This window comes from Pseudophryne corroboree, chromosome 1 (genome assembly GCF_028390025.1).
Source record: "Pseudophryne corroboree isolate aPseCor3 chromosome 1, aPseCor3.hap2, whole genome shotgun sequence".
NCBI classification, from domain to species: domain Eukaryota; kingdom Metazoa; phylum Chordata; class Amphibia; order Anura; family Myobatrachidae; genus Pseudophryne; species Pseudophryne corroboree.
The window spans coordinates 845,607,650-845,621,444 of NC_086444.1; the positions used below are offsets into that span (position 1 = coordinate 845,607,650).

General features: G+C 47.7%; 1 protein-coding gene across 1 annotated transcript in view; it reads right to left on the reverse strand.

The window, feature by feature from the left end:
- Nucleotides 1-13,795, reverse strand: part of UBA6 (ubiquitin like modifier activating enzyme 6) — a 170,044-nt gene that overhangs the window by 77,931 nt on the left and 78,318 nt on the right. The window contains exon 13 of the mRNA XM_063919926.1: nt 9,004-9,147. Coding sequence (XP_063775996.1) covers nt 9,004-9,147 — 144 coding nt within the window. The remainder of the gene's footprint in view (nt 1-9,003; nt 9,148-13,795) is intronic.

Genomic DNA, 13,795 nt, shown 5'->3' on the forward strand with positions numbered 1-13,795 from the left:
CAGTTGAAATTCCTCCATCGGAGCACTCCGCTGCTCGCACCACGCAACATATTTTCGCCAAATACGGCGATAATGCTTCGCGGTGACTTCCTTCCTTGCCTTTATCAAGGTAGGAATGACTTCTTCTGGAATGCCTTTTCCTTTTAGGATCTGGCATTCAAACGCCATGCCGTCAAACGCAGCCGCGGTAAGTCTTGAAAAAGACAAGGACCCTGCTGAAGCAGGTCCCTTCTCAGAAGTAGAGGCCACGGATCGTCCGTGACCATCTCTTGAAGTTCCGGGTACCAAGTCCTTCTTGGCCAATCCGGAGCCACTAGTCTTACTCCTCTTTGCCGTATAATCCTCAATACCTTTGGTATGAGAGGCAGAGGAGGAAACACATATACCGACTGGTACACCCAAGGTGTTACCAGCGCGTCCACAGCTATTGCCTGCGGATCTCTTGACCTGGCGCAATACCTGTCCAGTGTTTTGTTGAGGCGAGACGCCATCATGTCCACCATTGGTTTTACCCAACGGTTTAATAGCATGTGGAAAACTTCTGGATGAAGTCCCCACTCTCCCGGGTGAAGGTCGTGTCTGCTGAGGAAGTCTGCTTCCCAGTTGTCCACGCCCGGGATGAATACTGCTGACAGTGCTATCACGTGATTCTCCGCCCAGCGAAGGATCCTGGCAGCTTCTGCCATTGCCCTCCTGCTTCTTGTGCCGCCCTGTCTGTTTACATGGGCGACTGCCGTGATGTTGTCCGACTGGATCAACACCGGTCTTCCTTGAAGCAGAGGTTCCGCCTGGCTTAGAGCATTGTAGATTGCTCTTAGTTCCAGAATGCTTATGTGAAGAGACTTTTTCAGGCTCGACCACACTCCCTGGAAATTTCTTCCCTGTGTGACTGCTCCCCAGCCTCTCAGGCTGGCCTCCGTGGTCACCAGGATCCAATCCTGCATGCCGAATCTGCGGCCCTCCAATAGATGAGCCTCCTGCAACCACCACAGAAGGGATACCCTTGTCCTCGGCGACAGGGTTATCCGCAGGTGCATCTGAAGATGCGACCCTGACCATTTGTCCAACAGATCCCTTTGCATGGAATCTGCCGAAAGGGATTGCTTCGTAAGAAGCTACCATTTTTTCCCAGGACTCTTGTGCATTGATGTACAGACACCTTTCCTGGTTTTAGGAGGTTCCTGACCAGGTCAGATAACTCCTTGGCTTTTTCTTCGGGAAGAAAAACCTTTTTCTGAACTGTGTCCAGAATCATCCCCAGGAACAGCAGACGAGTTGTCGGCATTAATTGGGATTTTGGAATATTCAGAATCCATCCGTGCTGCTTTAGCACCTCTTGAGATAGTGCTAAACCCATCTCTAGCTGTTCTCTGGACCTTGCCCTTATTAGGAGATCTGCCAGCAGGAATCACTGTAAAATAAAAAACCTAAGCTAAACTCTCTAAGCAGCTCTTTATGAGAGCCACCTAGAATTGCACCCTTCTCGGCCGGGCACAAAAATCTAACTGGAGTCTGGAGGAGGGTCATAGGGGGAGGAGCCAGTACACACCACCTGACCTGTAAAAGCTTTACTTTTGTGCCCTGTCTCCTGCGGAGCCGCTATTCCCCATGGTCCTTTCAGGAACCCCAGCATCCACTTAGGACGATAGAGAAAACCAAAATTTGGGCACAGTGAAATTAAGCGCCAATTTCCATAGATCTTGATAAAGAGATTTAAGATCTGTGGATGCGCAAGAGCTGCACTGCACATATGCAAATCTGGTCCTGAGACGTCTGTCTTATAGGCCCTACACACTTGTCGATGTAACTGAAAGATATGAACGATCTCGTTCATTATTGAACGAGATAACATTCAATCTTTCAGTGTGGAGTCACCAGCGATGAACAATGCGGCGGCCCCGCGCTTGTTCATCGCTGGTTCCCCGTCGGCTGTGCATGCAGGCCAATATGGACGATCTCGTCCATATTTGCCTGCACTTCAATGGAGCCGGGGGGAGTGAAGAAACTTCACTCCCCCAGTCACTGGGTCGCCCGTCTGCCGTATCGGCGGTTGGGCAACTCGGCGGCATATCGCCATGTCTGTAGGGCCCATTAGTGTCGCAAAAGCCACAGCACAAATGACATGCTCCTGGTGTTTGGGGGTGGCTGGGTAGCATTCCAGAAAACGGCAGCATGTTGGCCCCGTTTTCTGCGTGCGCTGAAGCCAGTCTCTGCATCCTCAAATGCAGCTTCACTGGCCTCGACAGTGTGATTTTGCCTGACATCCTGAGTAACCTGATGGTTACTCAGATATCTGATGTATAGAAGACGGCAGTGGGCAGTGTGGCTTTTGCATAATATTGTACAAAAACATATGAAAAGGTACCATTAGCTTCCGCCTCTGAATTAGTCCCATAGACCATACTTTTACTCAAACCTAACCTTAAACCATATCTATCTATATGTCTGGAAAATTAAAAACTGAATATCTGTCACGCCCAAAGCCTAAATACAGCATGTCTTGTGTATCATTGCCTATTTTCTTATAGCTTGAAAGCTTGTGAGCAGGGCCTTTCTACCTCTATAACAATTTGTTAGTTTTGATTGATCACTGTTTCCAATTGGAAACCGCAACGGAACTTGCTGTGCTATATAAGAAACTTATTAGTAATGATAACAACAACAATAATAATAATAATAATAATAATAATAATAATAATAATAATAATAATAATGTTTGCTACTGTCATTGTTAAAGATTTTGGTGAAGAAAAAGAGCATGAAGAGATTGAAAATAATAGGATTTTAATTACCTACCGGTAAATACTTTTTTCGTAGTCCATAAGGGATATTGGGGAGACTTAGTACGATGGGGTATAGATGGGGTCCAAGGGAACCGGTGCACTTTAAATGTCTTCACTGGGTGTGCTGGCTCCTCCCTTTCATGCCCCCTCCCACAGGCAGTTATAGGTAAAACAGTGCCCGAAGGAGAAAGGACATATATGAGAGGGGTGGTCTTCAGTATGCCGGCGGTCGGGCTCCCGGCGACCAGCATACCGGCGCCGGGAGCCCGACAGCCGGCATACCGACACTTATTCTCCCTCGTGGGGGTCCACGACCCCCCTGGAGGGAGAATAAAATAGTGTGGCGCGCGTAGCGTGGCGAGCCCGCAAGGGGCTCATTTGCGCTCACCACACTGTCGGTAAGCCGGCGGTCGGGCTCCCGGCACCGGTATGCTGGTCGCCGGGAGCCCGACCGCCGGCATATTGTAGTGAACCCATATGAGAGAAGGAACATAACAAGGAGTGATGAGATTTATATACCTGCACACCACTAACATACAACAACCAGCAACGGCTGGCAACAATAACAGAAACAGCTGAACAGGTAACCACATATAAGAGAACCTGCAGAAAAGTCAACGCACTGAGGCGGGTGCCCAATATCCCTTATGGACTACGAGAAAAGGATTTACCGGTAGGTCATTAAAATCCTATTTTCTCTAGCATCCATAAGTGATATTGGGGAGACTTAGTATGATGGGAACGTCCCAAAGCTTCCAGAACGGGCGGGAATGTGCGGAGACTGCTGCAGCACCGCCTACCCAAACTGGGTATCCTCTTTGGCCAGGGAATCAAACTTGTAGAACTTAATAAACGTGTTCTTCCCCGACCAGGTAGCAGCTCGGCATAGTTGCAAGGCCGAAACTCCACAAGCAGCTGCCCAGGAAGAGCCCACTGATCTTGTAGAGTGGGCCTTCAGAGACCTAGGAACAGGTAAGGCTGCCAACAAATAGGCCTGTTGGATAGTAAGCCTAAGCCAACAAGCAATGGACAGCTTTGAAGCAGGGAAACCCTTTTTCTGCGCATCATAGAGCACAAACAAGGAATCAGTCTATCTGATCCGAGCCGTTTGCTTCACATAGATCTTCAAGGCACGCACAGCATCCAATGCCTCCGGAGGAGCAGAAGTGCCAGAACTGCACAGAACCACAATAGGCTGATTCAAGTGGACCGCAGAGACAACCTTCGGCAGGAACTGCTGCCTAGTCCTTAGCTCCGCTCTGTCCTCATAAAAGACCAAATAGGGACTTTTATATGATAAGGACCCCAATTCTGAGGCACATCTAGCAGAGGCCAGGGCCAGTAACATCACACTCTTCTAAGTGAGGTACTTGTCTTCTACCGTCAAAGGTTCAAACCAGGAGGGCTGTAGAAATCCCAACATAACATTCAAATCCAAGGATGCCGTAGGTGGCACAAAAGGAGGTTTTATGTGGAGCACCCCTTGCAAGAAGGTCTGAACTTCTGGCAACACCGCCAATGTCTTCTGAAAGAAAATTGAGAGAGCTGAAATCTGGACCTTAACGGAACCCAGATGTAAGCCCTTATCCACACCAGCCTGCAGGAAACGTAAGAAACGTCCCAAGTGGAACTCTGCAGGCGGATACATGCTTTCCTCGCACCAAGAGACATATCTTCTCCAGATATGATGATAGGTGTTTTGACGTCACAGGTTTCCGGGTCTGAACCATGGTAGCAATAACCTTTTTGGAGAGGCCATTGTGAGCTAGGATGTTCCGTTCAACCTCTATGCCGTCAAACGAAGTCGCCGTAAGTCTGGGTAGATGAACGGCCCTTGTTGACGAAGATCTCTTCTTAGTGGTAAGAGGCCAAGGGTCTTCGACGGACATGTCCAGAAGATCCACGTACCACGCCCTCCAAGGGCAATCCGGGGCAATCAGAATTGTCTGGACTCAGATTTCTGATTCACTTGAGCACTCTTGGGAGCAACGGAATTGGAGGAAACAGGTGGACCAGCCGGTAAGGCCAAGGCGACGTCAGTGCTTCTACTGCCCTCGCCTGAGGGTCCCTTGTTCGTGAGCAATACCGTGAGCCATCATGTCTATTTGTGGGCAGCTCCACCAGTTGATGACCTGCTGAAACACCAGATGGTGGAGCCCCCAATCCCCCGGGTGGAGATCGCGGCGACTCAGGAAGTCCGCTTCCCAGCTGTCCACTCCCGGAATGAAGATTGCTGACATTGCTCTTGCATTTCTTTCCGCCCAGAGGACTATCTTTGACACCTCTCGTATGCAGGCTCTGCTTTTTGTCCCTCCTTGCCGATTGATCTACGCCACTGCTGTGGCGTTGTCAGACTGTACTTGGATCGTGTGATCCTTGAGCAAATGGGGAGGCCTGAAGCCGAGCATTGTAGATTGGCCGAAGTTCCAGAATATTGATCGGAAGGAGGGCTTCGCAGGTTGACTACCTGCCCTGGAATTGAGCCCCTTGGGTGACAGCTCCCCATCAGTCATGATGAGGATCCAATCCTGAATCTCCGGCCTTCCAGGAGATTGGAGGACTGCAATCACCACAACAGGAGGGAAATCCTGGCCTGAGGTGACAGCCGATTCATCCGGTGCATCTGTAGATGTGATCCGGACCACTTGCTCAGGAGATCCAATTGAAATGTTCTGGCATAAACCCTCCCATATTGGATCGCCTCGTATGAGTCAACCATCTTCCCCAACAATCTTATGCAAAGATGGATGGATACTCGAGCAGGTCAGAGCACCATGCGGACCATCTCCTGAAGTGTTCTCCCTTTGTCCTCCGGGAGGAACACCTTCTGGGCCACAGTATCCAGTAACATCCCCAGGAACAGGAGCCGCTGAGTTGGCTCTAGGTGGGACTTATGCAAATTGAGAATCCATCCATGGTGTGACAGAAGTTGGATAGTGCGGTCGATATGGAGCAATAAAAGCTCCCTGGATCTTGCTTTTATAAGGAGATCGTCCAGGTAAGTGACAACATTGACACCCTGGACCCGGATCATCATCTCAGCCATTGCCTTTGTGAAAACCCTCGGAGCTGTGGACAGACCGAAGGGCAGTGCCTGGAACTGGTAGTGATCGTCCAGTAGGGCAAACCTCAGATAAGCCTGATGAGGTGGCAAAAATGGAATATGAAGGTAGGCGTTTTTGATATCCAAGGAAACCATGAATTCCTGTTCTTCCAGGCCTGCAATCACTGCTCTCAAGGATTCCATTTTGAACTTGAAAACCTTCAGGTAAGGGTTCAAGGACTTTAGATTCAAAATGGGTCTTAACAAAACGTCTGGCTTTGGTACCACAAACAGGTTAGAGTAATAACCCTTCTCTCATTGTGGTATTGGTACTGGAACAATGATGGGACTGGACCAATTTTTGGATGGCCTGTTGCAACGTAACTTGCGTATCCTCCAAAACTGGTAAGCTTGATTTGAAAAACCAATGGGGAAGAGCACCGTAGAACTCCAGCTTGTAGCCCTGAGAAATTAGATCCTTGACCCAGGTACCCTGTCAGGAAACTTCCCAGACGCGGCTCAAGTGACGCAGTCAAGCTCCCACCTCGAGATCACTGCGGGGTGGGTGGGTGCCGTCATGCTGAGGACTTATGGGAAGCAGAACTGGTGCTCTGTTCCTGAGAACCGGTGTTTTCAGGTCTTCTGGTCTTACCTCTGGTGCCTCTAGCCGCATTGGAGGCACCTCTGGCCCTAGATCGAAATCTGTTAGACCGAAAGGACTGAACAGACGGCCCCGTGTAGGAAAGCCTAGCCGGCGGGGCCCCAGTGAGGAGAAACGTGGATTTCCCTGCAGTGACTTCGGAAATCCACGTATCCAACTCAACCCCAAAGAGCCATTCCCCAGAAAAGGGGAGAGATCTCACACTGTGTTTGGACTCTGCATCCCCTATCCACTGACACAACCACAAGGGCCTGCGCGCCGACACTACCATGGCAGAAGTCCTAGCATTAATATTGTCCATCTCCTTGAGCGAGTCACAGAGGACGCGTGCAGTTTCCTGAATGTGCTTCAGGAGAGTCACCGTAGTGATCAGAGGCATATCCCCGGAGAGGCCCTCCTGAATTTGAGAAGCCCACGTGTGAATGGCATGGGTCATCCAGCAACCTGGTATGACCGGCCTTTGGGATACACCTGCTGCTGTGTACATAGACTTCAGTGTAGTCTCTATTTTTCGGTCTCCAGGGTCCTTTATGATAAAGGAGTCCGGGGCAGGCAGCACCACCTTTTTTGACAGTCAAGAGACCGATACGTCAACTCCCGGTAGTTTTTACCAGAATTTCCTACCTTCAGCAGCAAATGGGAAAGTGTGCAAAAACCTTTTTGACACTTGGGTATTTTTTGTCTGGATTTTTCAAGGCTAACTTAAACAGGTCATCTAACTCTGCAGAATCAGGGAAAGTGACATTAGGCTTGTTTTGTGTAAAGAAAAACGACTGCTGTGATGCAGCGTCCTCTAGAGGGAGCTTTAACACGTCCCGTATAGCCAAAATGAGGGGTTCAATGCCCTGAGCAGAAGCGGAATCCCCACTAACTGGATCCAAGTCATCCTCAGCCTCCTGTATATCCTCATCTGAATCAGATAGTAAGCAGGTAAACCACGCTTTTGTGGTCCTGAGTTAGAGAGAGAGAGGGGAGGGAGGGGGGGTGTTGTAACATCTGCCCTAGCAGCTAAGTCTGCAACAGCCCATTGTAGTAGCTGAGTTTTCTGAACATTAGCAGTGATGACATCATCAGATATCATATTCTTAAGGGCCCCTAGCCAGGAGGGCTCTTGACCCACTCCCCCAGCTCTCTCACCGAGTTCTGAATATTGGCTGCATTGTTCACATGAAACAGAATCAGATGATAAGGGAGAGAATCTGGTGTGGCACACTCTGCATAGTTTGTGTTTGCCCATGTTCACAGTAAATCACAATGACATACACACAGACAGTAAAACTTATGCCTGCCCTTACTGTATGCGAGGGGGAGACATACAGAGAGAGAAGACCAGCACACCCCAGCTGCACAGCCCCAGTGAGGCTGTCAGCTTATTTATCACAGTGAAACACTAATGATTTCTGTCCTATATAGGACACAGATTGTGTACAATAGTGGCTGTTCCCCTTTGCTACAAACTGTACCAGTTTTCCAGCGTTTTCTGTAGTGTCAGGAGGAGCTGTGTGTGCCTGCTGCTGCTGCAGTAAACAGAGGAAGGTGCCAAAATCCTGCTGGTCCCTCTCTGCGGTAGCTCCGCCCCTCCCCCCCAACCCAATGGCGCCAGAGCTACAGAGTTTTTTATTCTGGCAATGTCTCCTAAAGTGCTTAAAAACATCACACAAGTGCTAGTTTAAGCCACTGCTAGCCAGTGTACAAGGGGAGCTCTTGCGGGTCCACCCCAGGGGGGTCCCGTATGTCGCGCCCACGTTCAGAGGCACCATGAACCGGGGGAAGCCCCCTAAAGGGGCCCCCGGTTTGTACTCACCACTGTCATCACCTTCAGGCATCTGAAGCGGCGTGCTGCCATTGCGACAACAAAGGTGCAGTGCCCAGCTGAACAATCAACCTCTCAGGACGGAGGTCCTGCAGCGGGGGAAGCGCCTCCGACACCTCGCAAGGCCAGTGACCATCCCCACCACTAACTCCCACGGTGCAGGTATGCTGTTGCCAAAGAAGAAATTTAAAGTGCACCGGCTTCTTTGGACCCTGTCTATACCCCATCGTAGTTAGCCCCCCAAATATCCCTTACGGATGCTAGAGAAAAGAAGGTTGTGCTATGATGTAATGTACAGGATGCGGTTATAGGATCGGCGGAGTCGTTGTGAACCCGAACCCTCAATATCCCACTAACACGGACTATTCCCACTTTTGGCTGTCCACGACACCCATAGAGTGGGAATAGAACCAGTGGGGAGCGCAGCGAGCCCCTGAGCCAACAAGGGGCTCCGTTGCACTCGCATTCCCCCGCCGGCCATCTAACAATCGGAAACCCGGCGTCGGTATTGTGACAGTCGGTCTCCTGAACGCTGGTCACACATACCCAATCCTTACAGTACAAATGTAATGCTGAAATTTGGTTATATTTTTGTTTATATTCTCACCCTTTTCCCCCAATTTTTTTTAATATGATTTAAAAAACACAAAATGTACAATAATCAGAAATAGAGTTCAAGACTCTAAAATAAAACAAGACACACCCATTGCTGTAAAGGAGAAAACTTTTCTGTCACAGCTTTCAAGACTTCCTGGCTGGCAATCCCACCCATTGCTGCCGCAAGGGGAGCTAAAAAACCTTTTGCTGTCCAGGACAACCACTTCACCAAGTCTTTGTCCAGCAGCGGCTGCATTAATGAAATATATATATATAAAAAAAAAAATATTGGTTAAGTACATAAAAAAATATTTTCAAAGTACAACAATCAATCAATCAATGTACCACCCACATTATACAACAGTTAAAATGTTAAAAAAGATACATAGAACAAAACTGTACATATAGCAATAAAATATTTAAATAAAATAAAAATATTCTCTATTGTGGTTTAGTTACTGGTAGTACTTTCCAGGAAAAAAAAAGTATGCTTAGGTTATTTTTTTTTAAATAAATACATTTAAAAAGATGCGATTTTGGTTCTTACTGACCACAACCTGAAAAACAACCTGGAGCAGAGACGGGTTCAAGGGCTGGCACCCAGTATCACCCGTCAAAAAAAAGAAAAAGAAAATTTTGGTACTTAACGATAAATCTATTTCTCTGAATCCACTCGGGGACACTGGAGATCTATACAGCTGGGGTGTGAAGAGTGCAGACCGGAGGTGGCACAATTAATTAATTAAAACTTTATTCACAGCTGGCTCCTCCCCATTCACGTTCCCCTATCCCTCCAGTTTGAAAAATTGACGGAGAGAAGAGGGAACATGAAAGACTTGCGCCTCGCGGGAAGGAACTAACATATCACAACGTCAAAAGAGCAACCAAGAACTGTCAAAACAGTGAAATAATACAAACTTGTTTGACCAAATTTAACAATGACACGAAGGCTGACAGCACCGAGGTGGGCGTGCAGTGTTCCTGAGTGGATTCAGAGAAATGGATTTATCGGCAAGTACAAAAATCCTCTTTTCTCTATCATCCATAAGGGGACACTGGAGATCTGTACAGCTGGGGACGTCCCAAAGATACTCCCATGGGCGGGAGTGCTGTCCGAAGCCTGGAGAACCAAAACAACCAAAATTTGAATCTCTAGATGCAAAAGTATCAAATTTGTAAAAACGAGTGAACGTGTGTGCTGATGACCACGTTGCAGCTCTGCAAAGTTGGGTAGTAGAAGCTCCTCTAGCCGCCGCCCAAGATGCTCCCACATATCTGGTGGTATGAGCACCCACCCGAAATGGAACTTTCTGACCATTTGAGATATATGCTTACTTGATGGTCAGTCTTATCCATCTAGCCAAGGTCTGCTTTGAAGCTGGCCAACCTCTCTTGGGACCATCATACAGAACAAACAAGGCGTCTGTCCTCCAAAGAGAACTTGGTAATCTGTACGTACACTTTTAAAGTACTGACCACATCCAGGTAAACGTCCTTTGACCGCCCCTGGAATGATGGAACCACAATCGGCTGGTTTATGTGATAACCAGACACCACCTTGGGTAAAAACTTTGCCTTCGTACGGAGTTCCACCCTGTCTACATGAAAAACAAAAAAAAGGACTCTTACATGACAGAGCCCCTATTTCCGAGACCCGTCTGGCTGACGCTAAAGCCAACAGTAAGACAGTTTTACAACAGACATAATTTGAGATCTACCCGCTCTAGATGTTCAAAAAGGTCAGATTTCAGGAATTCCAACACTAAATTGAGATCCCATGGAGCTGTGGAAGGATGACAAGGAGGTTGAATTCTCAATACTCCCTGTAAAAAGGTTCGACTCTCCTGTAGGAATGCCAGTTTTTGTTGGAAAAGAATTGAAAGTGAGACTTGGACCTTCAGGGATCCTAAACGTTATCCGCCATCCAACCCCAATTGGAGAAATTTCAGCAATCTAGTGAGACGAAACCCCTAGGCTGGCACCAGTCCATGTATCTCTTCCAGATCCTATGGTAGTGTGCAGCCATGGCCAGTTTTCGTACCGCTAACATGGTAGCGATAGCTGATCTCGGGATACCCATCTCCCTTAAAATCCTGGTTTCAAGAACCATGCCGTCAAATGCAGTCGGTTCAGATCCAGATGCAGAAAAGGGCCTTGTGATAGCAGATCCTCTCTCTGCGGCAGTCTCCAAGGCACGTCCGCCAGAAGATTCTTCAGATCCACAAACCAACTTTTGTAAGGCCAATCTGGCGCTATCAAGAATACTCATGCTCTTTCCTGTTTTACCTTTTTTTTTAAAACTCTTGGTAATAAGGGAAATGGTGGGAATATGTATACAAGGTCGTAATTCCAGTGCACTGTCACCGCGTCCACTGCTTCTGCTGCTGGATCCCACGTCTTGGCCACATAACTCAGCAACTGATGGTTGTTCCGAGAGGCCTTCAGATCTACCTGTGGTAATCCCCATCTTCTTACTACTGCTTTGATAGACCTGGGGGTGTAGACTCCATTCTCCTGGGTGCATATCTTGACGGCTGAGATAATCCGCCTCCCAATTGTCCACTCCTGGAATGAAGGTTGCCGACAGGACTAGGTCACGTCTTTCTTTCGAAGACAGAATCTTTGTAGCTTCTCTCAAGGCCATGTGGCTCTTTGTTCCTCCCTGACGGTTTATGTATGCCGCTGCTGTGACATTGTCCGACTGCACCCTCACGTCGAGCTCTTACTAGACTCTCTGCATGAAAAAGTGCATTGTAGATGGCTCGTTGTTCCAGTACGTTTATCTGTAAACTGCTTTCGTACGGAGATCATCTCCCCTGAAATTGATGGTTGCCTAGCACTGCACCCCATCCTCTTGAGACTGGCATCCGTTATCAAAATTATCCAATTCCAGATTCCAAACCCCTATCCCCTGGATAGGTTCCTGTGAACCGACCACCAAATACCAAAGTCCTGGCTTGAGGTGACAAGCGGATTCTTCTGTGAAGAAGTAGATGCTTTCCCGCCCCTTGAGCAATCAGATTTAATTGAAAGGGTCTGGATTATAGTCTGCGTACTGGATAGCTTCAATGGATGCCATCTTTCCCAGAAGCTGTACACAGAGATGTAACGATACAGTCTGATTTTGTAAGACCAGTCGAGCCAACTCCTTGATGTCTCGAATCTTGTCCTCCGGAAGGAACACTCAACTGAATTGTGTCCAAAGGTAAGATTGTGCCCAGGAATTTAATTCTCTGCGTCGGTTGTAAATTGGATTTTTTGAAATTCCCAATCCAACCATTTTGAAACTTGATGAGTCATCCGAGCATCCTTGATCAAAAGGTCCTGGGATGGAGCCTTGATCAGGAGGTAGTCCAGATATGGTATTATTGTTACTCCTAACGATCTCAATTTCACTATCATGACTGCCATGAACTTTGTGAAGATTCTCGAGACCGATGACAGGCCGAACGGCAGAGCTCTGAATTGGTAATGATTCTGCCCACAGCAAACCGTAAGTACGCTTGGTGTGGAGACCAAACTGAGACATGGAGGTACGCATCCTTTATGTCCATCGACATCATGAACTCCCGTTGCTCCAGACTCGCAATAACTGACTATCTATTGCATTTTGAATCTGTAAACAGTCAGGAATTGATTTAACACCTTTAAATTGAGGATTGGTCTTACTGACCAGTCTGGTTTTGGTATACTACAAAAATATTTGAATAAAAGCCCGTTCCTCTCAGAGGACCCAGAACTGGGGCAATAACCTCTGTTTGAAGTAATTTCTGAATAGGCTGTAGTAAAGAATTGACTGTGAGGTCGTGTTTGAAAATCCATTCGGTAAACCTGGGAAATAATATTGTTGATCCAGACTTTCGGCAGAGGTTTCGGTCCAGGCTTCTTGAAACCCCATCAACCGTGAGCCCACCTTGGGAGAACATCATGCTACGGTCTTGTTGGCAAGCTCAGAGTCCTGCTTTCGGGATGTGGACTGGGAACAGCCTCTGCCTCTGCTTCCACGAGCTTGTCCAGCAAAGCCTCTTCCTCTGGCACGAAAGGACTGAGATCTAAAATAATTAAACACCGAACCAGAGTAGCTTCTACTTACAGGTTGTGTGGTTCTAGGATACGTAGTTGGCAGAAACATGGATTTTCCCGCCGTGGCTTGAGAAATCCACTTGTCCAATTCTGGATCAAATAACGCTTTCTCCACAAAAGGGGATCACTAACACTGCCTTTTTTTAAAATCAGAGTCAACTTGCCAATCTCTGAGCCAGAGAATCCGCCTGGCTGATACTGCCGAAGCTGAAATGCGTGATGCTATCCTACTAGCATCTTTTGTGGCTTGACAAATGTAAGCGGCAGACTCTCGGATATGTTCTGCTAGTCTATTTCTTCCTGATTATTGTCCTCCGCAACAGCCTGAATTATTTGTCCTGCCCAAGCGACAATAGGCTTATTGACCCATGCACCTACTATGGTAGGTCTCTGTGATGCGCATGCCGCCACGAAAGATGGATTTAAGGACCATGCGATCTAACACATCTTTAAGTGTAGTCACATTCGGTATAGGTAATATTGTCTTTTTTGACAATCTAGCTAGAGAAGCATCCACAATCGGTGGTACTTCCCATTTGGACATCACTCCCTTAGGCAAGGGGTAGTTAACTAAACTTTTTGGGCAATTGGAAGCGTCTTTCCGGCTGCTTCCATGCTTCTCCCATCTGATCCTGAAGTGTCTGAGGAATCGGAAACACTGCCGCTGTCGGCTTCTGCGATTCAGACAGATCAAATATTTGAGGTTCCTTAATTTCCTCTTCTTTGAAATTAAGTACCTCTTTAACAGCCTCAATAAGGGATTCTAACCTTTTTACCTCTGAATTCTCCTCCGGAGGACTTCCATCCAATATCTC